The following is a 26,255-nucleotide window of genomic DNA, read 5'->3' as shown; positions in this document are numbered from 1 at the left end:
TCCATTAGTAAGAAAACTGTGTAAAGACAAAAATCATGATTCACAATTAATTACTCCAGGGTTTATAAGATTGTCATAAGAAGTACAACGTAATATTGCTTTCCAGTGATTATACTGTTATTGAATAGTGAATATTCAGAAATTATTAAATGCCTGCTTTTAGAGGTCATGGGTCTGTTGTTAGACTTTCAAGGTTTTGTGCCAAAACTCATTTTCTGTGATCAGTAAGGAATAAGAAAATTCTGCGTTACTATCAACTGGTCTTTCTGCACAGAAATCATGAGGTTCTGGTGCCACAATATCAGCAGCATTTAGCCTCTGTCTAAAGAGTTCACCTGCAAATCAAAACTCTTTTTAGTTAGAGGCAAAACAGAAATAAAGGCAAAAAGCAACAAAGGACAAAAAAGGATACACAATAAAATTCAATGTCAACAACAAAACCCTAATCTCTACAGTTTTTGTTGGGGGTGGGGGATGGAGAGGAGACAGTCTACCTGATAAAAGAAATAACTACACCATTTATGAGAGATAGACATGGTCACAGCCAACGGCCTCCTTTTGCTTTTTTTTTTTCCTTCTTTGTTTCTTTCTTTTTCTTTTTTGGGCCTCACCTGCAGCATGTGGAAAGTTCCCAGGCTACGGGTCAAATCGGAGCTGCAGCTGCTGGCTTATGCCATAGCCATGGCAACACCTGATCAAAGCCAAGTCTGTGATCTATATTGTGGCAACACCAGATCCTTAACCTACTGAGTGGGGCCAGGGATTGAACCCACATCCTCATGGGTCCTAGTCAGGTTCCTAACCTGCTGAGCCACAAAGGGAACTCTTCCTTTTGCTTTTTAAAAGTTTGTGATAAATTAAGTTCCTGGGAGACTATTCCTAATCTGGCCTAATGTCTTTTTCATAAATGTTAAATCTATAATGGTACATTTTCAAGAGTATTATATAATTTCTGTGATAATAGTGGGAGTATCAAACTCTGATAGGCTGAGAGAAAATCTATTTTAATTGAAAAGATTTCTAGAAACACACAAATATAGCAATCAGTGCTTAGCTCCATTTAAAAAATTCTGTCAGGAAGGAAGGAATAACATTTGCTCAGTAAGGCATTATACTATTTACATGGCTATTAATAGTCATACTACTCTCTGAATAGGCACAGACATTTTCATTCACTCTAATTCCTCAACTCCCAGAAACACACAGGCAACTGTCACTTCCTAAAGGGGATCCAAGGATCTACCCTCAGAAGTGGGATACAACAGAATGTTTTAGTGAGTTATCGAAGAACTCTAAGGCTACACAAAAGACATCATTTTTATACTTCTTTCCCTAAAATATGCTACAACTATAGCATCACCCCTCCTGAAACTTTGATCTATTTAAGATAAAGTGAGAAAGGCAAGCAACAGAGCCAGAGAAAAGAAAATCCACATCTTCTGCCTGTTTTTACTTCAGAAAAGAAACTGCTCTCAAATAGTTCCTACACTTGAAGGGAAAGAAAGAAAAGGAAGGGCACCCAAGTAACAGAACTAGTTCATTTGGCAAAGAAAGAGATAGGAACCAAGTATAAATATATAAAGTCATGTGGATTGGTACATCTTTCATGTTTATTTATTGAATGAACAGCTGATGCAGTAGTAAGACTTCAGGTGCTAGAATCAGTCAAATAGGAGTTCAAATTAAGGCTTAACCGACCACTGGCTATGCCATCACATACAAGTTACTTAACCTCAGCGTTTTCAGTTATAAGATGAAGCCAGTAGTAATGCAAGCAATAAAATGTGTCTATACTCCCTCATTATTAAGATGAAATGCAAAAATGCACATAGAACAGCTGGAATAGTGTCTGGCACATAATAGGTATTCGTAAACACTATTAATACGATTATTTATTTAATGGACTATATTACACTGTCAGACAAGATTGGTCAAGATGCATAATTCCCTGAGAAAAACTATTGTCAGGGTTGGGGAACCTCTAATTCGAGTACAAGAATCTAGAGATTTAATTTCAATAAATGAAGCTATTTTAATGAAAGATACCACTAAAGTAAACATAGTGTTTTAGTTATGTCAATTAGGCAGCAACTCAAATTTACTACTTTAAATTAATACTTATCTTTTTCCTTGGATGAAGAAAAGAAGAGGTGAAAAGCAAAAAGGCAAAATAAGCATTAAGACAGAAATGAACAATTTTTCATTAAGGGAATAAAGAGAGTAAGACACAAATCACAGCAATCTTACAGCTCTATTTCACTCAATTTGTTATTGTTTTTCATCTTCTGAGGGAAGAGGAATGTCAAATAGGAAAAGGACTGACATTAGCTCACAAAACAGAAAGAAACAAAACTATAAAAGAGCATTTCTTGATACAGCACAAGGAAAAGGATTAACCATGAAGTCTAAAACTAAAAACTAATGTTGCAGTTTATAAGGCCAACAATACGCAAAGAGAAATGACCATAGATTTTAAGTTAATTTTAAAAGGCATGATGAATGTACCTGCTTCTTTTAAAGTGCTGCATTTCTGATAGATAGATGTCCTCAAGGTGGGAGCCCTTACATTATACAGTCTTATCTTCTCAATCCGAGAGTCAAAGACTCGAAGCAAAGGATCTTTCTCTTCCCACTGAGACATAATTTTATTATCAATAAAGGTGGCAAACATCTGTGTTTCAATGAAGCGTGAAAGGAATGGCAGGTAAGGCTCGGGCTGGTCAGACAGAAAGGATGCCTGTAATGAGATAATTAGGAAATTATTGTAAATGCAAAAAGACCATCTCAATACTACACGACAAATCCAAAAATTATCTGTTGCAAAGATCATTCCTTTTTAATCTTATACAAAACTGATGCTTGAAATTTAGAATTCCTTAAGAATCCACTTTTCTTTCCTTTCTTCTAGATTCAGAGAATTTAGGACACTTAGGTCTTTAGCAGCTGATCCTACCTTTCAGAACTGACTTACATTCTGGTCCTCATGACATTATGTAGAAAAGAGGGCATCGTTAATGAAAGATGGTGGATCAGTTGCTACAAGATCGTCAATCAACTTCTTCTCTTACCATTAAATTCGACCCTTTTCCCCAGTGAGCTGTAATTTCTTCTGCTCTCTATTCCTAGCCTTTGCCAAATAGCTCCATGTCATAGGCAGCGAGGTGATTAACTGATACAATAATGATACATACTTAAGCAATAACCTTTATTAAAAAACCAACAACATGGAATTTGTGCTTATGGGTAAAATCTTTTGTTCTTCAAATGGATGTTTTCCTAGTCCCTGACAGAGACTGATGGAATGCATTAATTCAAGATCAAACTCCATTCCAACGTGTGCTGACAAAATAGTCTGGGCCTTAACAACTGAAAAAAAGCATTGCCTGAAAAACCATCCTAAGCAAGCCAAGCCTTTGAAAAACACATACAACCAGCCACATGTCCCTGCTCCCAGCTTGTCTGCTGCATGCAATGGTTCAGTAAATTGGAAGCAGCTTCTGATTCAAAAGGTTCATTTTTTTTCCTTTGGTGCTTAGGGTCCACGTGTGTAGAGGAATTCTGGTCACAATTTCACACTGTCTGAGATTTGGAGGTTGACTACTATTTTAACTGCTGGATTGCTTTTGCTCTTCATTCTTCTGAGTAGGCAATGTGGCAAAAGCCAGAAGGGGAAAGGTGGAAGATAAGTTTTGACATAAGGTCACTCTCCTTAATACTTATTAGCTTCCTCCTAGCATATTTTTCATTCTGAAATTTAGGAAGCCTTTGAAAAATTTCCTTACAGAGATCCACTTATTCAATTTAACTGTCTCCATAGTTTTGATGCAGTTACATAAATCCAAATAGCCAGAGAAAAGTTCACAGTTAATCTCCACAAATCAGTTCACTTCTTTAAAAGATATTTTACAGATAAATATCAATTTTATTTTTCATAGAGCAAACAGCCTTTTTTCCTAATTGGACCAAATGTCTGGCTTTTGATATCAGATCCTTGTGGACAACAACCCTTAAGTCAGCAAAAACTTGGCTTGCAGTACTAGGTATGTGATAAGTCCTGTAAATTTTCTTAGTGAAAAATGAGATGATTGCAAGACTTCTGGAATTGAACATGAAACTTTGATTTCTCTAGAGGTTATATAAAAAGAATTCCATTTATGGTTTGAAGCTACATAAAGATTAAGAAGGAAGAAAGTACCAGTGCTCAATTTAGATAAGAATTTGAATTACCCCAAGGATAAATCATGAGTATACACAGATTAGTTCCATGCTGGCTAGGAAAAAATGTGGGAAAATGATTAAGCATAATGAAATAGGAACCTAAGAGCAGAAATACATTTGGAGAAGTGAAGCTTTCTCAATTTATTAAAGAAATTTTTTTCAAATATGAAGTGCATCAGAATTTAACTATTAAGTGTAGTTTGTACACCTCATCTAAAAAAGTATCTGATGAAATCAGAAAATGATCTTTTATATTACCCACCTTTAAAAAATTTTTTATTAATATTTGTTAGATACTCTAAGACTGTAGATTGGCCTGTTAGAACATATTAGCCCCTTTGAGAGGTCTTTCATGACACAAAGACACCATTTAGCAAAATGGCATAATTCATTCTAATAGCAGTATTATGCCTTGGCAATCACAGAGGCAAGGGACTGAATTATACCCAAGTGACTTGAAAGAGTTAATGCATACCCCTAAGTGCTTTTTTCTGGAAAAAACAAAACAAAACAAAAACACCTAAAAGCTGGTGGATATATTAAGAAAAACTGGCAAAGAATATTCTATAGTAAACCTCAGAAGGAAGCTTCAACTTTAGCAGGATGATCAAAACTGGTGTCACTTTCTGTCTTCCCTTCCAAAAACTTTGGAACAGAGCATTAAAATCATAAAACCTAATTTATTCACTTTTTCTCTCTTTTGAACCTAAATTGAGATAAAAATTTACCTTCTGAAACGAAACCATTTGTTACCTTTACATGGTAAAGTTGTGACTTCATTATAGGATAGAGATAATTAAGGATTTACTAGAAAAGGACGAGGCCTTATTTAACTAGACTTGATCCTAAAATGTGAGTAAATAAAACTCCTTACAAGATCAGATATTATGGGAGTTACCGTCATGGCTCAGCAGTCAACGAACCCGACTAGCATTCATGAGGACACAGGTTTGATCCCTGGCCTTGCTCAGTGGGTTAAGGATCTGGGGTTGTCCTGAGCTATGGTGTAGATCACAGATGTGGCTCGGGTCCTGCGTTGCTGTGACTGTGGTGAAGGCCAGCAGCTACAGCTCTGATTCAACCCCTAACCTGGGAACCTCCATATGCCTCAACAGCCCTAAAAAGCCAAAAAAAAAAAAAAAAAAAAAAAAGAAAAAAGATTAGATATTGTTAGCAGATTTGAAAAACATATGAAATTTAAGACTTGCTTTAATGCAAGCATCTTCAAAGTATAGAAAATTTAAAATGAGGTTAAAGGTAATTTAATACACAATTCAATGAGCAGCTTCATGAGCTACTTGATTCACTTTCCTGTGAAATAATTTATCTAGTATAAGATACTGGTCGAGAAAAGTTCTTGATGGGAAGGGGGGGGAATCTACATTTTGAAAAAATTAACAAAATCAATAAAAACACAGCCCACTAAGCAATGTAAAAAGGGAAATTCTGGTTCTTTTTACTTTGTCAAAGTTCTGCATCTGTTCCCGGTTGGTCAGCCACGATTCCATGTCCTGGGCGGTCTGAATCACAAAGGCTTCATAATCGGCAAACATCTGTGTAAATCGGTTAGCAAAGACCTCTCGGAGCTGCACGTTGAGCTGGTAGTCCCTCAGTTCTGCCTCTTCACACTGCAGTTTTAAGTCCTTTTCTTTGTCACTCAGAGAGGCAGAGAGGTCCATTTTTTCCACGGTCACACCGGTCCGCTTGGCCAGGGCTTGGAGGCGGGCTATGGTTTCATTGCCCTTCAGTAACTCATACATACTGATGTTATTAGCAGAGACATTGCCATTCTTCTTGTCATTGACCAAGTCTTTCAGAACCAGGTTCTTCAGTTTGGTGGTGCTTTCACTGCAATGTAAGCTTCCCTCAGGAGGGATTCCAAATTGAAGAAGAACTTCAGAGAGTTCCTGGATAAAATCCACTTTATTGGGGAACTGTGGAAATTCTTCAGGCAACTCAATGAAATGGTTGTCGATATCCACAAAACACAAATTAGCCTGAAAGAGAAAAAAAGACATACAAAGGTTTTAGAGTAAAGGAATTTGATTTTCTACAATATTATTGCCAACTCTTATACACAGAAATCACAGATTGCACTGCCTTTTATTTTTTTATTTTTATTTTTTTGGCTGCACCAGCAATATGTGCAAATTCCCAGGCTGGGGATTGAACCCAAGCCACAGCAGGGACCCTAGCTGCTGCAGTGACAACGCTGGATTCCTAAGCTGCTGTAACATAAAGGACTTCCCGGCACTGCCTTTTATGTTAACCTTCTCAGGGTTGAAATTTATTTTATCCTTTAAAAATAAATCTTTGTGGAATTCCTTTGTGGTTCAGCAAGTTAAGAATCCAACTAGTGGAGCTCCCATTATGGTGCAATGGAAACAAATCCAACTAGTGCCCATGAGGATGCAGGTTCGATCCCGGGTCTTGGTCTGTGGGTTGGGGATCCGGCGTTGCTGTGAGCTGTGGTACAGGTTGCAGACGCAACTTAGATCCCAAGTTGCTGTGGCTGTGGCTGTGGTATGGCCGGCAGCTGTAGCTCCGAAACAACCCCTAGTCTGAGCACTTCCATTTGCCATGGATGCAGCCCCTTTTAAAAAAAAGGAATCCAACTAGTATCCATGAAGTTGCGGGTTCCGTTCCTGACCTCACTCAGTGGGTTAAAGGAACGGGCACTGCTACGAGCTCTAGCATAGGTCGCAGACATGGTTCGGATCAGGCATTGCTGTGGCTGTGGCATGGGCCACCAGCTGCAACTCCCATTCAAGCTCCAACCTGTGAACTTCCATATACCCAGAATTTGGCCCTAAAAAGAGAAAAATAAATAAATAAAAATAAATCTTTGGGAGTTCCCTTCGTGGCTCAGTGGTTAACGAATCTGACTAGGAACCATGAGGTTGCGGGTTCGATCCCTGGCCTTGTTCAGTGGGTTAAGGATCCCGCGTTGCCATGAGCTGTGGTGTAGGTTGCAGACATGGCTCGGATTCCGCATTGCTATGGCTCTGGCGTAGGCCGGTGGCAACATCTCCGATTAGACCCCTAGCTTTCGAACCTCCATATGCTGCAGGAGCGGCCCTAGAAAAGGCAAAAAAAGGACAAAAATAAATAAATAAATAAATAAATAAATCTTTGTTGCCAGCATTTTTCCCTGAGAGAATATATTAATATATATGAATAATTTTCCCTGGGTCTCATTAGTTTATTATAATCTGGATGACACTGTAATATATGGCATCCATTAGGCATTCCTCAATAGGTAAAAGTGCACAGATTCGTAGTTCCCTACAAATAGAAGGCCACAAGGAGTTCCCATCATGGCACAGTGGAAACGAATCTGACTAGGAACCATGAGGTTGCGCGTTCGATCCCTGGCCTCAGTGGATTAAAAATCTGCAATTGCTTTGGTAAACTGTGGTGTAGACTGTAGACCTGGCTTGGGTCCCATGTTGCTGTGGCTGTGGCGTAGGCCAGAAGCTGTAGCTCCAATTAGACCCCTAGCTTGGGAACCTCTATGTGTCACAGGCGCAGCCCTAAAAAGCAAAAAAAGAAAAAAGAAAAAAAAGGCAATAAGTAAAGTAATATACTCAATGAGCTTGAACTTTCTATGCCATTCCACTGCTCTCGCACCATTTATAATTTAGAATTAACAAAAACTGCATCTGTAGTACCCCAAAATGGGATGAAATTTAGCGAAGAGCAATCCAGTTCACAGAAAGTCCACAAATTTTCACTTTATAGAAAATTAGCCTCAATCTTTTAGACGACAAAACCATTTCAGAAGCCACTGCACAAAGAGCAGGAGGCAGAGGGTGGTGGAGGCAAGTGCTTAGAGAACTAGAAACGACTAAGCCTTAGGTAACTTGAAGGTGACCTGAATATTTTTGACTTGAGGAAAAAAGGAGACAAAAATAAGAGGAACAGTGTTTTTGAGTTTGTTTACATTCTAAATATAAAAAGACTTTTAAATACCTTACAAGAAGATACAGAAAATTCAAGGGGCTACATACCTGCATAAAATTCTTTTTTTGTTGTTGTTTTTGTTGGTTTTTTTGGTTTTTTTTTTTTTAGGGCTGCACCTGCGGCATGTGAAGGTTCCCAGGCTATGAGTTGAATCGATCTGTAGCTGCCAGCCACAGCCACAGCCACAGCCACAGCCACACCAGACTGGAGACTCGCCAGCCTATACCACAGCTCACAACAATGCCCGATCCTTAACCCACTGAGCGAGGCCAGGGATCAAACCTGCGTCCTCATGGATACTAGTTAGAGTCATTTCCACTGAGCCACGATGGGAACTCCCCTGCATAAAATTCTGATTCTCCCTCAGTTACATAAAACTGACACTGAACACAAGGCATGGGGTAAAGTCAATAAACAGAAGGAAGCCTCATCTTGTGCTTCCCCACCTCCCCAGGCCGCAACAATGCCCCCAGGGAGCAAGGACATGATTCATATGGTCCTCTGATCCTGAATGTGAAAAGAGGAGCGCAGATTTCTGGGTCTCTGTTATTCTCTTTTGATCCCTGGTCTTCATGTTAGATGCTAATGAGCAACAAGTATAGCAAAGTTCCAAATTAAGCTCAATAAAAACTCAAAAGACTTTCCACCATCCGAAAACAGAATCAACAGTGATTTTTCAAGCCTAAACAACCTCTGAATCTACCCCTTTAATGTGCAGATAAAGAAACTGAGGCCCAAGAAGGTGGGTGACTTCCTAATACGCATCCTCAAAGAGCCATATAGCTTAAGAGATTTTTTTCTTCTCCATTATGCCTCATTTCCAATGGCAATAGTTTTCCCTAAATAAAGCAAGTGTTGAAGTCTCATCTTGCTGAAGACAGTAGTGTTACTTACAGCTTTATTTAAATCCACATCTTTATATATGTGTCTACAGTCTCTAGAAAGTAGGATATATTCTACAGCTTAACGGAAGAAACTAGGTCACCAAAATTCAAATGGATGATTCAATATCTTTAAAAACAGAGGAAAAAAATTCACTAACTTGCTAACCTAAATGTTAATCAGCAACCATCTCTCCACTTAGACTTTGTACTGTCTCTTTCATTAATGCCTTCCTGCTATCTTTTCCTATCCCTTTCCTTCTGTTATGAAAAGAGAAGATGATACATCTTAAGAAATTTTAGAGCTTGTTATGCTCATGTAATCACTGATGAGCCGAAAATGTACAGCAAGGCAAGGTGGGTGTTTCAGCACCACAGCTACTGGCCTGTCTTCCTATTCCCACGAGTCTCTCCTTCCCTCCTGTGTCCGCTTACAAGGGCCGGAGTTGGGCCTTTGCTTATCACAAAGTAGAAACAAGGAATGTGAACTTGTATTATAAAAATGCATTGAGGGAGTTCCCGTCGTGGCGCAGTGGTTAACGAATCCGACTAGGAACCATGAGGTTGTGGGTTCGGTCCCTGCCCTTGCTCAGTGGGTTAACGATCCGGCGTTGCCATGAGCTGTGGTGTAGGTCGCAGACATGGCTCGGATCCCGCGTTGCTGTGGCTCTGGCGGAGGCTGGGGGCTACAGCTCCGATTCGACCCCTAGCCTGGGAACCTCCATATGCCGCGGGAGCAGCCCAAGAAATAGCAAAAAAAAAAATGCATTGAGGAGTTTCCATCGTGGTGCAGCAGAAATGAATCTGACTAGGAACCATGACATTGCAGGTTCAATCCCTGGCCTTGCTCAGTGGGTCAAGGATCTGGCGTTCCCATGAGCTGTGGTGTAGGTCGTAGATGTGGCTCCGATCCTGCATTTCGGTAGCTTTGGTGTAGGCTGGCAGCTGTAGCTCTGACTGGACCCCCTAGCTTGGGATTCTCCATATGCCATGGGTGCAGCCATAAAAAGAAAAAATAAAAATAAAAATGTATTGAAGAAAAACAGAAAAGCCCTTTTCTAAAACAGATAAGAACTCCATCCAATAGGGTATCGCTTTTTTATATTTTTCTTTTTTAAAGGCCACACTTGTGGCATATGGAAATTCCCGGGCAAGGGGTCGAATTGGAGCTGCAGCCTACACCACAGTCATGGCAACACCAGATCCAAGATGCACCTGTGACCTGTGGCAACACCGGATCCTTAAGCCACTGAGTGAGACCAGGAATTGAACGCACATCTTCACAGAGACAAGATGGGTCCTTAACCCACTGAGCCACAATGGAAATTCCTATAATAGGGTATTCTGATAAGTCATTTTCTCACTTTAAGTACCATTAGGTTTTTAAAAATATATTATATATTTTAAAAAACCCTCAAGAATGAAAAAATAGGAGTTCCTGTCATGGCGCAGTGGTTAACGAATCTGATTAGGAACCATGAGGTTGCAGGTTCGATCCCTGGCCTTGCTCAGTGGGTTAAGGATCTGGCGTTGCCATGAGCTGTGGTGTGGGTCACAGATGCGGCTTGGATCCCTTGTTGCTGTGGCTCTGGTGTAGGCCGGCGGCTACAGCTCTGATTGGACCCCTGGCCTGGGAACCTCTATATGCCTCAGGAGCAGCCCTAGAAAAGGCAAAAAGACAAAAAAAAAAAAAAAAAAGATGAAAAAATATACTTGACATCTCAACCTCATGCTGTTTTAGGACTTAATATTTCTACATTTTGACTGATTAACACTGCCCAGAAGTCTTCATTTATGTAATTACTTCAAATTAAAAATAATAAACATTCCCACAAAAGGGAACAAAGACTTGAAGCTTAATTACCTCTTTGCCATGAAGCTTTCCCATGTCCCTCTCCTAAAGGCATTTTTATATTCTCTGCATACATTCTTAGTTGTAAAATTCCTCTTACCTTTTTTTTTTTTTTTTTTTTTTTTTTTTGTCTTTTGTCTTTTTTTTGTTGTTGTTGCTATTTCTTGGGCCGCTCCCGCGGCATACGGAGGTTCCCAGGCTAGGGGTTGAATCGGAGCTGTAGCCACCAGCCTACACCAGAGCCACAGCAACAAGGGATCCGAGACGCGTCTGCAACCTACACCACAGCTCACGGCAACGCCGGATCGTTAACCCACTGAGCAAGGGCAGGGATCAAACCCGCAACCTCATGGTTCCTAGTCGGATTCGTTAACCACTGCGCCACGACGGGAACTCCTCTTTTTTTTTTATTTTAAAGCCTGTTACTGCTATTTGTAAATGTCTTATTTTAGAAAGCAGAAATCACTTCTTAAAGGTGGCTTCTTTCTCAGATGTCTCCTAGCGTACCCTGCACTCACAGTGTATGAGACAACTGTGTGCTGAATGAATGAATAAGACTCAAAGAGATGGTCATTTTGTGGAACCTTAAAAATACGCAAGAGAAAGAAATATCCAGGAACCTGCGGCCAGGGTGGCTCTCTCCATGTTTGGCAAGAGTTCTGGTTTCTCAATGGCTGAAGTTAAGCTGGGTTGGCATAAGGGTAAGCCAGAGGAGAACATTTAACATTTTCATAGAATTTTAAGGTAAGATATGACAAAAAGAGTAGCAAAAGCAATTCTGTTTCAGTTTTTCCCTTGATTTTTTTTGCCCACTGTTTTCTGTAAAGATGAGTAAGAACAGTAGAAAGAGAGGTACCAATCTGTGTAATGCTCACTGCTCCATCCATCTCTGTACCATCACCCCTTCAATATAACAAGTAGCTACCTGTGCCTATCACTTTGGGATCATGGGGCAAGTGAGTGTGTGGTTAATTATAAGTCTATGCAGTTACGTTAGTTAACTAACAACTAAAATCATGCCTTCTTAAAATAATCATTTTATAAACATCACATTCATAACTATTCTAAGAAGGCCTCTCCCTATTTTTAGCTATTTTATTTTTAAAGTTTTCAGGGAAAGTGGGGCAAGTATTACTAGTCACATTTTAAAGACAGCTATTTTCATACACACTTCCTCCTCCAAAATATGTGGAGTAGATTATTTCATTTCATTGTAAAATGATAACTGGAGTAAAGTGAAATGCTATTAGCCTTTTCCTCTAAAATAGTAATGCACTAATGTATACTTCCTATATAAAGGCACTATTATTTTCACAGATGATTCACGTTATTTCATATTATTCTACTCTTATGAATAGACAAGTATGTATATCATTAAACAGTACTTGACTTAAAGTGAATGAAAAATTAGAAAATCACAGACATTACTGTAAGAGCTTTCAGAATTTTTAAATTTGGCTTTAGAGCCAGATACACACAGACATAGAGACAGAAAGATCCTGATAACAAGTACAAAGATTTCCTAATAACAAGTACATCAAGGTGGCATTTAAAAATTCTCAACAATTTTTTTTTTTTTTTTTTTTTGCCTTTTCTAGGGCCGCTCCTACAGCATATGGAGGTTCCCAGGCTAAGGGTCTAATCGGAGCTGTAGCCACCGGCCTATACCAGAGCCACAGCAACTCAGGATCTGAGCCGCATCTGCAACCTATCCCACAGCTCATGGCAACATGGTGGGGCAAAAAGACAAAAAAGGCAAAAAAGAAAAAAAATGGCAAGACAGTTTGCATATTTGTTTTATATAATCTGAATCAAGCTATTTTCCCCTGAACAAAAATGTTAATTTTGGTAGAGAAACATTCATTAGGATAAAGTAAGCAATGGTTGATTACAGGAATCACTACTGGGTATAATGGCTGTGGCTCAGTGCATTATTTTAAATTCACTTATTAAAATGAGAATCTCTAAAGGAAATAAGAACACATAAAAGTGAAGCACAGCATGAAAGATTTTATTAAGAAAGGTGCAAATTAAATAGCTAATGATATAATGTAATTAGTTTATGTTTTTTAATAGGCCATGGCACGCTCATCAATATTTCAGTTCAAAGGCTTTACATTTCAATTCTGAGTGCCATTAACAACAGCTAAAATTAGATTCAAAATGCTTTCAAGAATTCCTTTTTATTTTCTTCTGAAACAATATTTGAAAATACAACACAAAGAAAGCACCATAACCTTAAGGTGGCTTAAAAGCTAAAAGTTAGAAATACTGTCTCAACCACTTAGCCAATTTGACATTTAGAAAAAGCTGAAAACCAGCCTTAATCTGAAAACAAAGACTACCCAAGTATTTAATATTTAATGATGATCTCTAGCTTGCTAAAAGATGTTACTTTCCATTTGATAGAGGTCAAGAGTCAAATTCACCTCTATTAATACAATGATTTTAAAGGATGTTAAAATTGGGCTATATCACTTAAAAACAAATTTATAAATGAATAGGGGAAAAGAAATAAAATGTTATTAGAATACTAAAGCAACTAGATAATACTACTATTGCTCATCTTCACAAATTTTATGGATGTGAAAATTTGCCAGTATGTCTGTCTGTCTTTCTTTTTGCTGCACCCACGGCATGTGGAAGTTTCCAGGCTAGGGACTGAACATGAGCCACAGGAATGACAATGTCGATCCTTAACCCACTGAGCCTCCAGGGAACTCCAGCCACTGCCCTGTTTTTGAACCATGTTTAATGAATGACTGTCATATAATAACCCTCAGGAGTCAGGATCTACATTCCGTGGCTGAGTCTCTGCCCTAGACCTACTTGGAAGATTCAGAACAGCCAAACGCAGTTTAGACAAAGACAACGCTATCTAACAAAAGCAGCCTTGACCTAAATCGGCAAAGAGCAAACGCTTCATCATTCATTATAAGTCTTACCTCTTGAGGAAGCTCTAGCTTAGAACGGTCAGTTCCTTCTTTTGACTGAAGGCCCATCAGATAAGGGACAGGAGCATCAAGAAAATGTAGCAGAGAAGCAGGGAGGATGGGCACGTAAACATGCTGCCACTGAAATGGGAACAGAAGTGTGGTGATGCCTTCCGCCACAGTCATCAAGCGTTGATAATCTGCACAGAACAACAACAAAAATGGAGGAGAAGATTCCAAGTCAAAACATCATCACTGCATTAGAATTGAAAATGCCAATTTTCAGAAAAAAATTATTGCACTAATAAGTAAAGTGCTTCTTTATGACTGCAGAAGAGATTAGTTCTATCGCACCACAATTAAAGAGTTAAACGGTTTCACTTGAATGGTTTGAAGAGGGTTTTAGTAGGTGGCAAACAACATCAAATTTTGCTTCTGAAAAACCGGCATTCCCTTCAAATGTGAAGGAAACAAGAACTAATAAATGTGCTCTTCACATTTTTCCCACTGAAAATGCATAAGAATATTGCTATTGATCACTTTTTGTATACACGCATATCTACGCAATCCTCAATTTGAGGCTCTTTTTTCCTTGATAAATGATCATGGCTATAGCCTATAGTTGTCCTGATTACATTTATTTTAGCCTTCATTTTGTGGGTACAAGAAATCAACAGATAGATGCATTCACAGTCACACTTCCTATATTAACCTCCAACTCAAATCTATGGACAAAATGAAAGTTACCAGAAAACTGAAGGTTGTTTTTTGCATGTACGTTTGATTGACATGAACTAATTTATCAAAACTAAAAACTGTCCCCAATATTAAAGTGCCCTCTTCCTCTCCCTGGTTTTATTGAAACATAATTGACATATAACATTGTATTAGTGTTAGATGTCAACCACATGATGATGTGATGTTACATATATGTTATAAAATAATTACCACGTAAGTTTAGTTAACATCTATCACCTCACACAATTACAAATAAAATGCCCTCTTAAACCACTCTGCCATGGACAATTTATACATACATATATCTATAATCCTTATTTAAACCCTTGGAGGAAGACATATTTCAGAAATCAGATTTTTTCTTTTTAATTTAGAAAGGTAATATTGTGCATATAACACATACTTGAAATATCCAGGGCAGCACCCTGTAATCAAATACATTAATATAGTAATCATTAAACTATATGAGCGTCCTAGTAGGGCAGATTACCAAAGAATCATTTTCATTGAAATCTGATTTTGTCAATGAGCTACCAAAAAAGTTTGGTTTTCAGAATTATTTTGGATTTGAGAATTGAAGAAAATAGATACTGTGGATTGTAATAATTTTCTCACAGAATTCATTATGCACAGATATAGTAAAACGTGGGGGAATATGATTTTGGCAGTCTTTTTTTAAAAGGTGAAGGGAAACGATCTGATGCTACTTGGTTCACATCAAATTCAAAGAATACCTGGCCATGCAAAACCAGGATGTTTTCCATCGAAAATTTTTTCTTGTGTTGTTTTATAATTTGTGAATACCTTTAATAGTCTACCATGAGATTTTCATCATAAATCATCAGCTATCCATAGCCTACATGTACTTAAAAACTTTCCTTAGACTTAGATTTTAGGTGAAAATCTGTTTACAGGAATACTTTTAAGAAACAAATACCAGGTGGCTTGAGAGAGAAGGGTGTTTGGTATTTTGTGGTTTGCACGGTGACCTTGCTTGGAGTAGATGGTCCTGTGAAGCCTGTGAGCTACAGAAGATCATGGCTCAGCTGTGAGCATCTGGTCAGTGTACAGTGACAGGGAGGCTGAGCCATCACTAGATCGGTTCCTGGGTATCAGCAGCTTTTTCATTTCTTTCTCAGTTATAAGGCAGACACAGGTGAAAGGCTCGAGGTTTTAAGCAGTCAGATCCTGTACCAGTTATCTGTTTATCTATCTACTGAGCTCCAAATTCGCTCCACAAGTGGTCTATGAAAATGAACTGGACTGTTAAGGACACAGGAGAGACACCGCAGGAGAAAGGGGCTTCTCTTCCAGTTCAGGAGTACAGTGGGCAGGGTGCAGTGTTCTGTGTGTTTCTGCTCCTGCTGCACAGCTGATCAATGGTGTGGACATGTGGGGAATATGGTGCTACATTCCCTGGCCACCTGCCCAGCATGGCCACTCTTAAAGACTGGGCCCTCCTAGCATGGATACTGCACATTTGTAACTCACAGCCACAGTGGTGCCCTGACAACTTCTGTGCCTGCTCACCAGACACAGCTCACTTGTACTGGGAAGGGTGCTTTCTGCTTGCCCGGTGACTGAGGATCAGCTCTGGCCCAGGCAACCCACCTACCACCACCATCCAAGGAGCTGCCATACTTCCTTCAGTGAGGTCTGAACCACAGACTTGGGAAGTAGGCCCCCTTCCAGGTCGGTCCTTCCTGGGGTACCCTTTAGTGTTTTCATCATGTCTTTATAGGTACTTTCCTACCACAGCTTAATAAGTCTTCATGTTACATTCCTTGGTTTAAATTACCATGTGGTTTAATGTGTCTCCTGATTGGGCATATGGTGAAAGGCAGAGGGTTTTAAGCAGTCAAATCAAATCCGTAGCCACTAGACTATCTTATTTACTGCTGATGGGGAAAATTGTTCGATCTCAAAGAAAACAAATTCTTTAAGTAATTGCAACTAACATCGTGGGCCTTTTCCTTGCTTTGATTATGGAAAACTTTCACATGGGAGGTGAAAATAAATTTTATGTTTCCCCCTTCTACTAGACACTGAAAAACTGATATATAAGGTTTATTTTTCCTCTTCCACCATCAACCCACTTGTTGCCTATTCTTCTTCTCAGTTCTGCTTTCTCAAGATTAGGTGAAATGCCATTCACTTTTTAAATAATGTAATTACTTAGCAGAAACAAGATAATGCTTTTTAACTGAGCCAAGAAATAAAAGGTAAGCTTCTTCTTGAAGTGTATTTGCAAAAATTTAAACAGCTTAGGGAAATTATTTTTTCTTTGATACTCAAAGTGATGCATGTGTAAAATAAGTTTTCACATTTAAGACAAGTCTCAGCATGGCATATGAGGCTCTTTATAATTTGGCCCTTTCCTGCCTCATTTCTTACCACCACATATACAGTCAGGTCATCAGCTTACAGTTCATTCACTGAACATGACATGTTTTCACAGGTCCCTGCACCTCTGTACACTCTTTCCCTTTGCCCAGAATGTCCCTTCCCCTTGCAATACCTTTTCCTTAGGCAGTGGTTCCTTTGGAAAACATTTCCTGAACACTTCTTATCATCATATGCTTCCACAGTACCTGGTCTCTATTTCCACTACAGCAATTATACATCTCAAACTATTAAAATTCTTTCATAACTCTCTCTTTCTATGTCTCTCCCCTCTTCCCTACTAACCATTATCTGCTGGAGAGCAATGACTCTATTTTTAATCTCAGAATTTCTAGCACTTGGGAAGTTCTCTTGTGGCACAGAGTTAAGGATACAGCACTGCCACTGCAGCGGCTCAGGTCACTTTTGCAACAGGGGTTTAATCCCTGGCCCAGAAACTTCTGCATGTCATGGGCATGGCCAAAATCAATAACAATGGCAACAAAAAACAAATAAAAAAAACCCAAAACAACAACAAAACAGAGTTCCCTTGTGGCTCAGCAGGTTAAGAATCTGGCATTGTCACTGCTATGGCTTCTGGTTACATCTGTGGTGCAGGTTCGATTCCTGGCCCACGAACTTCCATATGCTATAGGCATTGCTGAAGAATAAAAATTCTTTTAAAAATTAAAAAAAAAGAATTTCTAGCATTTGGTACAGAGCCTAGTGATTGGTCAATAAATGTGTACTAAGAAATTAATATGCTAACAACTAAGGCATGTAAAATGAAATAAAACTACTGGACATTATGCTTGACCATGTTATATAATAACGCATTGTCAAAATTTGCCTAGCAGTGGCACAGGCATAGACCCTGAGATGGACTGCCCTCTGCCATCTCATCCTCTAATCTTGGTCCCTATCCACCCTATCCACCAGCATCATGTGGAAAATAAGGTCACTCCCACGAGGACAGCTGAGAGGCCTGGGGTTAGAGGTGAGGTGGGAAGCATAGGATCCATGCTGCAGGCTAAGGAGATTGCTGAGTGACACAGGGCAGGTCCAGCATTGGTTAGTGGTGCAATGCCCCAGGAAAAGGCCACGCCTATCAGGGTTTACACACCGCCAGTAGAGGTGTGAGGATGGTGGTTTCCAGCATACCTCTGGTGAACCTCCTGATGCAGCTGGAAGATTACGCAAGTACGACCCCAAGGCAGTGACTGGTTACTAACTGAGCCAGGCTGGCTTTAAGGCCTGGAATCCATGCATACAGAATTCAGCTCATCTCCCTAGCTCTAGAAATTAATTTCAAATATTCTCAATGAAGCCAACAACAGAGAATGTGACCCTTGCCTTCTGTGAGTATGTCATCAGTGTCTTTGCAGAAACTGCACACCTCACATGAGCCACCAATCCTAAATTACTCATCTGTCCTCATACCAACCTGTTTTCATAATAAACTTTATTTTGACCAAAAAACAATTGCCTAAAATTCACAAAGAGGGAGTTCCCATTATGGCTCAGTGGTAACAAACCTAGCATCCGTGAGGATGCAGGTTTGATCCCTGGCCTCACTCAGTGGGTTAAGGATCAGTGTTGCTGTAAGCTGTGGTGTATGCCACAGACACGGCTCAGATCCAGAGTTGCTGTGGCTGGGGTGTAGGACCGCAGCTACAGTTCCGATTCAATCAACCCCTAGCCTGGGAACTTCCATATGCTGCAAGTGCAGCCCTAAAAAAAAAAAAAAAAAACTTCGCAAAGATATAAAAGGCAGAGTACAAATGCAAATGAACAGAAAAAATTACCCTCAATGATAGGTAAAAAGTAAGCTACATTTTGCTTATCAGTTGACAAAGATTAAAAAGGAAAATGGAAAACAAAAAGACAACTTACAGAATGGGAGAAAATAGTTTCAAATGATGCAACTGACAAGGGCTTAATCTCTAGAATATATAAACAACTTATACAACCCAACAGCAAAAAAGCCAATCAATCAATGGAAAAATGGGCAAAAGACCTGAATAGACATTTCTCCAAAGAAGATATACAGATGGCCAACAAACACATGAAAAAATGCTCAACATCGCTGATTATAAGAGAAATGCAAATCAAAACTACCATGAGATATCACCTCACACCAGTCAGAATGGCCACCATTAATAAGTCCACAAATAACAAGTGCTGGAGGGGCTGTGGAGAAAAGGGAACCCTCCTGCACTGTTGGTGGGAATGGAAACTGGTACAGCCACTATGGAGAACAGTTTGGAGATACCTTCGAAATCTATACATAGAACTTCCATATGACCCCGCAGTCCCACTCTTGGGCGTATATCCGGACAAAACTCTACTTAAAAGAGGCACGTGCACCCGCATGTTCATTGCAGCACTATTCACAATAGTCAGGACATGGAAACAACCCAAATGTCCATCGACAGATGATTGGATTTGGAAGATGTGGTATATATACACAATGGAATACTACTCAGCCATAAAAAAGGATGACATGATGCCATTTGCAGCAACATGGATGGAACTAGAGAATCTCATCCTGAGTGAAATGAGCCAGAAAGACAAAGACAAATACCATATGATATCACTTATAACTGGAATCTAATATCCAACACAAATGAACATCTCCTCAGAAAAGAAAATCATAGACTTGGAGAAGAGACTTGTGGCTGCCTGATGGGAGGGGGAGAGAGTGGGAGGGATTGGGAGCTTGGGCTTATCAGACACAACTTAGAATAGATTTACAAGGAGATCCTGCTGAATAGCATTGAGAACTTTGTCTAGATACTCATGTTGCAACAGAACAAAGTGTGGGGAAAAAAAATGTAATTGTAATGTATACATGTAAGGATAACTTGATCCCCTTGCTGTACAGTGGGAAAATAAAAAAAAAAAGAAAAAGAAAAAAAAAGGAAAATGGCAGCAAAAGTGTGGGGAAAAGGGTATTCTCATACATTTCTTTATAAAGGCACCATAAATTGCTACTGTTATTGGCAATATCTATCAAAAGCTTAAAAATATAGAGATTATTTGACCCATCAATTCTAGTGATTTATCACATAAATATACAAAAACATATTACATGGATGCTTATGTACAGTCTCATTTATAACTTGTAACATTCTAAGTATCTAAAAAAAAGGGTTAGATTTATAGCCAGCTATATAATGAAAGATCCTGAAGCTATTACAAGCATATCTATATTATTAACATGGAAACCCAAAAATATGTTTGGCAGCAGCAGGAAGGAGCTAGGTACTAAAAACTTGCTGAAATTCTATTTCTTGGATATATGTCCAAAAGAACTAAAAGCAGAGTCCTGAAGACATCTGCATATCTATGTTCACAATATCATTATTCACAGCAGCCAAAAGGCGGAAGTAACCCAAGGGCCCCTCATGGATGAATGGATAAACAAAACGCGGTAAAGACATACAATGGAATGGCATTCTGCCTTAAAAAGAAGGAAATCCTGACATATGCTACAACATGGATGAATCTTGAGGACATTATGCTAAGTGAAATAGCCAGTCAGAGAAAGACAAATACTGTGTAATTACACTTATATGAGGTATTTAAAGTAGTCAATTCATAGATACAGATGAAGAATGGTGGTTGTCAGGAAGAGGTTGAGAGTGGGAAATGAGGAGATTTTTTTCTTTATGGCCACACCCATGGAATATGGACATTCCCCTGCCAGGGACTGAATCTGAGCTGCAGCTGTGAGATACACTGAAGCTGTGGTAATGCCAGATACTTTGACCCACTGAGCAGGGCCATGAAGTGAACCCATACCTCCAGAGCCACCCAAGCTGCTGCAGTTGGATTCTTAACCCACTGTGCCACAGCAGGAACTCCAGGCGGAGTTATTCTTTAATGGGCATAGAGTTAAAAGCTGTGGAGTACGGTTACACAACAATGTGAATATACTCATACTACTGAACTTTTTGCTAGCAATAGTTAAGATAGTAATTTTTTTTTTGACCACAACTTAAAAACCTTGCTAAATATAATCTATATGGAAATAATCTGTGGAAAGTGGAATCTCCCCAAAATGGACCTATGAGAATAAATAATTTGAATTCGACTTGGAAAAAATTTTTTGATATGAGATGGCTTTTTGAAAAAGTATACATGTTTCAAAGTCAAATAGGCATGCAAAATAGGTAATGACTATATATTCATTGAAAATTTATTCTATATTAAATTTTTTTTTTTTTTTTTGTCTTTTTGCGTCTTCTAGGGCCGCTCCCACAGCATATGGAGGTTCCCAGGCTAGGGGTCGAATCGGAGCTGTAGCTTCCAGCCTATGCCACAGGCACAGCAATGTGTGATCTGAGCTGTGTCTGCAACCTACACCACAACTCACAGCAATGCCAGATCCTTAACCCACTGAGTGAGGCCAGGGATAGAACCTGCGTCCTCTTGGATACTAATCAGATTCATTTCCGCTGAGCCACGATGGGAACTCCTTAATTCATAATTTTAAATAAAAATATAGCTTCCTATAAATATATGCGTATCTATACATTCATAAAAATATAAACTAATACTCCTGAGGACCTGTGAAAAGTAGTATCTTTTATTGCTGCAACAGAAATTAAAACAAAAACAAAGTATTTATGCACATACTATGTAATTAAATTATTTAAAGTAGGTTAAATATAGTTGGTAACTGTTGGTAAAAGAGAAAAAAGAACTGGATTATTTTTCTATTTTGCATTATTAATAGTTATATTAATATGCCTAGCAGTTGTTATATTCTGTAACACTTGTCGCAATCAATCTGTTCATTTTAATTTTAGTTCAATGATATTTTAAATACATTTCTATTCATGGCAGTGTGCTGGACTAGGGCTCCTAAACTAACTGAAAAATGCTAAATAAAATAACAATAAAACACTCAATACACGACTACATGAATTTCCTAAATAAATAAATAAATAAGGGAAGTGATTTGAGGCCAGGAATTAATTGGGAACATGAGTCCAGTGTGGTAAAGCTGAAGTGTCTGGCTGTCTTTCGAGTGTTTACTGATCCACAGTGATCTAGAACTTCAGGTTTACTTTCTTGCATGTTGAAAGGCAGAGTCCAAGAAGGGTTGAAATTCAGATGGTAGGTACTCTTGCATAAAGCTAGACCCAAAAAAGGACAAAAACCTCAGGGAAAAGAGATCAAGAAAGTAAAAAACACAGGAGTTCTGTTGTGGCTCAGTGGGTAAAGGATCCGGTATTGTCCCTGCTGTGGCTCTGGGTTCATCTGTGGTATAGGTTTGATCCCTGGACCATAAACTTCTGCATGTCAGGGGCATGGCCGGCAAAAACTACAACAACAACCACCACTATTGCCAAGAAATTTTGTCTGTCCTGGCCCTTGGAGCAAGGGAGAAAAAAAAAACCTCCCTGTGAATTCCTACCTATTGACTAGTTTTCAAGGATGTTTGGGGGGCCTTATGTTATCTGTATTGCCCAAAGAAAGACTAAGGTGAGAATTTTAACTTAAAGTAAATCTGTGTTACCTGTGAATTCGGATGCCTGGTGAAAGAAAATATAAACACTGGAAGAATAAACCCTCAATCCTCAACTTATGAGATAATGAATTTAGATGAGAAAGAATAAAAAACATGTATGTTTAACACGTTTAAGGAAATTAAAGGAAGAATTATGATTAAGAGTATACTGAAATTAAAATGTCGAAGGAAGGGTTAACTATGGAGTAAACATGGGTAAAAAAAAGAATTAATACACTGGGAGATAAATCAACCAGAGTATAGCACAGAGACAAAGAAAGAAAAAGAGGCTGAGAGATATGCAAGACTGAGCAAGACAGATTAATTCATTTAATTAAAGTTTCAGGAGGATAAAAAAGAAAAAAAAAGACAGATGGAAGTAAAATTTAGAAAGACGGCTGAGAATTTTCCAAAACTGGTGAAAAATATTAACCCTAGCTTCCAGGAAACACAATGAATCACCAGCAGGACAAATAAAGAAACTCTCATCCAGATAAATTACAGTTGAAATACAGGACACTAAAGATGAAGAGAAAATCTTATATGCAGTCAGAATGAAGACAGATTTCTTGCCAAGGAACAACAATTAGAGTGATTGTGACAGACGACTTCTCAATGGCTACAATGGAAACCAAAAGACACTATAATATAATACGCTAAAAAAGGAAGAAAAAAAAAACGCTTTCAACCTAGAATGTAATATCCAATGAAACCAACTTTCAAAAACAAGGACAAATTAAATACACTATCAGATGAACACAATCTAAGAGAGAATGCCACTTCATTTAAGGAACTTGTTAAGTATACACTTTAGGAAGAAGGAGACTTCCCAGAAGAAATAAATATATAAGACACAAAATGGAATGTGAATTTTTGAAAAATGGCAATTATGAGTAAGTTTGAGCAAAATCAAGTATGTAAAATAAAATTACCTAATTTAAGGGATTATCAAAATTCTGAACAACTGTAACAAGTGAGCCATGATGGGGGGTGACTGGAGTCAAAACATTTTTAGAGTATCTGTATTTTAAAGATTCTGATTAACATAAGACTAAGTGTTCATGTTAAAAATCTAAAATTTACCATTAAGAGAAAATGGACTGCATAACATCTATAATAATTAAATGAAAAAAATGCACTGAGAAAAAGACATACCAATTATTTCCAAAGAAGGCAAAAAAGAGGAAGAAAAGCAAAATAAATGGTCAAAACAAATAAAAAATTTTAAATTTAGAATTGAATAATGAAAACACCAGATACTAAGAGTTGTGCGATGCCACTAAGACTCAAATGCTTAAGGTGCTAATATTTGGGGATGGGAAAGTATAAAATAATGAGCCCAAAAGAAGTAAAAAAACAAAACCAGAAATAAAGCAGAAACAAAGATATAACCCAGTATACAAAGGTGAAAATTTTGTTTTTTTATTTTTTAATTGAAAAAATTTTTTTTTAATTTTATGGCTGCACCTAAGGCATATGGAAGTTCCTGGGCCTGGGCTGCAGCTGTGGCAACACTGGATCCTTTAACCCACTGAGCTGGGCTGGGGATTGAACTCGTGTTTCCACAGCAACCTGAGGCAATGCAATTGGATTCTTTCCCACCCCCCCACAACAAGAGGCCTTCACGTATTTACTACTGAGGCAAAGTGCTATGCAGAAACACCAACACAAAGAGGACCCATTTCCTAATATATTCAACTGTGGCTGTGATGTTTTCAGAGTGATATGGTGGGATGCGAGTGACCGCCACACAACATAAATACACATGCCACCTCAAGTGCAGAAGCTCCTTACAGACCCAGCTTGGTTCTTCTCCAATGTCTTTTCTTGGAGTTGTACCTGATTTTATTACTAGTTTTCCTTCTAATCCATTGGGGGGATTTTGCTTTTGCTTCTTTTCTTGGCCAGGAATCACTGTGATCCTGAAAGTCTTGTGCGGCAAGGAGCTAATTCAATCCCACATAGGATGGTGGAGAAGAGAAGAGAGTGCAGTGAGATTCTCAACCTACTGGGCCATAGCTGGAACTCCAGTTTTTTAAAAAGAGTAATATAATTGATACACTTTATGGAAAAATAATCAAGGGGAAAAGAGAGAAGGCAAAAATAAATAATGTTGGGGATGCAAAGGGGGACAAAACTACAGATATACAGAAATTAAGAAGGGGAGTTCCCACCATGGCGAAGCAGAAACGAATCTGACTAGGAACCATGAGGTTGCGGGTTCGATCCCTGGCCTTGCTCAGTGGGTTAAATATCCAGCGTTGCCATGAGCCATGATGTAGGTCACAGACGCAGCTCGGATCTGGTGTTGCTGTGGCTCTGGCGTAGGCCGGCAGCTGAAGCTCCGATTAGACCCCTAGCCTGGGAACCTCCATATGTCACACCCGGAGGCCCTAAAAAGACAAAAAGAAAAAAAAAATAAAATAAAGAAGAAGATAAGAAAACATTATTAAAATATTCTTCTTTTTTTTTTTTTTTGTCTTTTTGCCTTTTCTAAGGCCGTTCCCATGGCATATGGAGGTTCCCAGGCTAGGGGTCAAATCAGAGCTGTAGCCACTGGCCTATGCCAGAACCACAGCAACACAGGATCTGAGCCACGTGTGCAACCTACACCACGTCTCACGGCAACACCGGATCCTTAACCTACTGAGCGATGTCAGGGATCGAACCTGCAACATCATAGTTCCTAGACAGATTTCTTAACCACTGAGCCACAACCCAAACTCCTAACATATTATTCTTAACTGAAAGCTAAGAAAATTGTTCCTAGAGAAAACAGGAATGAACAAAAACTGATTTAAGAAGAAAGAGTGGTGCTTCCAGGTTGGTAAACACACTGAGGTACTGGGAAGATGATGTGCCTGGAGGGGCAAGGAAGCTCCCAGTCTCCCCTCTCCCCCCCAATACTTTCTCCTGTACGTCTCTTCCATTTGGCTGTTCCTGAGTTGTATCCTTTATAATAAATGGTGACAGAAGTAAAGTGCTTTCTTGAGTTTTGTGAGTTGTTATGGTGAATTATGGAACCTAAAAGGGGTGTCGTGGGAGACCCTGAATTCGTAGTTGGCTAGGCAGAAATGTAGCTGGTGTTTGAAGTGAGGGCAGACTTGCAGGACCAAACCCTTAAACCTGTGGAGTCTGATGTTAACTCCATGTAGTTGGTGTCAGAAGTTAATTGAATCATCAATATCAGAGCTGACAGATGTCAGGAAGGAAAGCAGCTCTTACTTGGTGTCAGAAAATGTTGGATTCAGGAGTTCCCGTCATGATGCAGGTGCAGAGGAAACGAATCTGACTAGGACCCATGAGGTTGCAGGTTCGATCCCTGGCCTTGCTCAGTGGGTTAAGGATCTGGCGTTGCCATGAGCTGTGGTGTAGGCCGCAGACTCGGCTCGGATCTGGCATTGCTGTGGCTTTGGCGTAGGCTGGCAGCTACAGCTCCAATTAGACCCCTTCCCTGGGATCCTCCACATGCTACAGGTATGGCCCTAAAAAGACAAAAAGACAAAGAAATGAAGGAAGGAAGGAAGAAAGAAAGGGAAAATGTGGGATTCAGTAGAATGACCCAAGCTCACAGAAGATGTGGTCTGGGAAGAGAAAAGACGAAAGAGCAAGGAACAAGGAACCTTTGATTCCTGGGTGGCCACAGGGTCAATCAATCACAGTACAGAGCAGCAGCTATGCTGAGAAAAATTACTAAAAGTAGAAGTTATCCATGGAACTTACTGATGGATTCAACTCCTGGGGAGTTGTTCCAATGGCAAACCAATTTT

General features: G+C 39.1%; 1 protein-coding gene across 8 annotated transcripts in view; it reads right to left on the bottom strand.

Annotated features, from left to right (window-relative positions):
* DENND5B (DENN domain containing 5B) overlaps positions 1-26,255 on the bottom strand; it is a 293,655-nt gene that overhangs the window by 75,963 nt on the left and 191,437 nt on the right. For 7 of the 8 annotated variants that reach the window (XR_014803666.1, XM_084956381.1, XM_021092093.2 and 4 more), the window contains 3 exons: positions 13,860-14,047; positions 5,679-6,215; positions 2,506-2,737 (listed from right to left, as the gene is read on the bottom strand). Coding sequence is in view for 7 of the 8 variants with exons in the window: in XM_084956381.1 (XP_084812507.1) it covers positions 2,506-2,737; positions 5,679-6,215; positions 13,860-14,047 (957 nt within the window). In the remaining variant the exon portion in view is untranslated. Of the gene's footprint in view, positions 1-251; positions 336-2,505; positions 2,738-5,678; positions 6,216-13,859; positions 14,048-26,255 lie in introns of all 8 variants that reach the window. The other variant, XM_021092090.2, reaches the window with a different exon arrangement.

This window comes from Sus scrofa, chromosome 5, assembly GCF_054392235.1.
Source record: "Sus scrofa isolate SSC_HxYL_T2T_F1_AM1 chromosome 5, Sscrofa_HxYL_maternal_Yorkshire_Landrace_v2.0, whole genome shotgun sequence".
Taxonomy (NCBI): Eukaryota; Metazoa; Chordata; class Mammalia; order Artiodactyla; family Suidae; genus Sus; species Sus scrofa.
The sequence above is the reverse complement of the archived record's forward strand: the minus strand, read 5'-3'. Positions and strand labels throughout refer to the sequence as shown.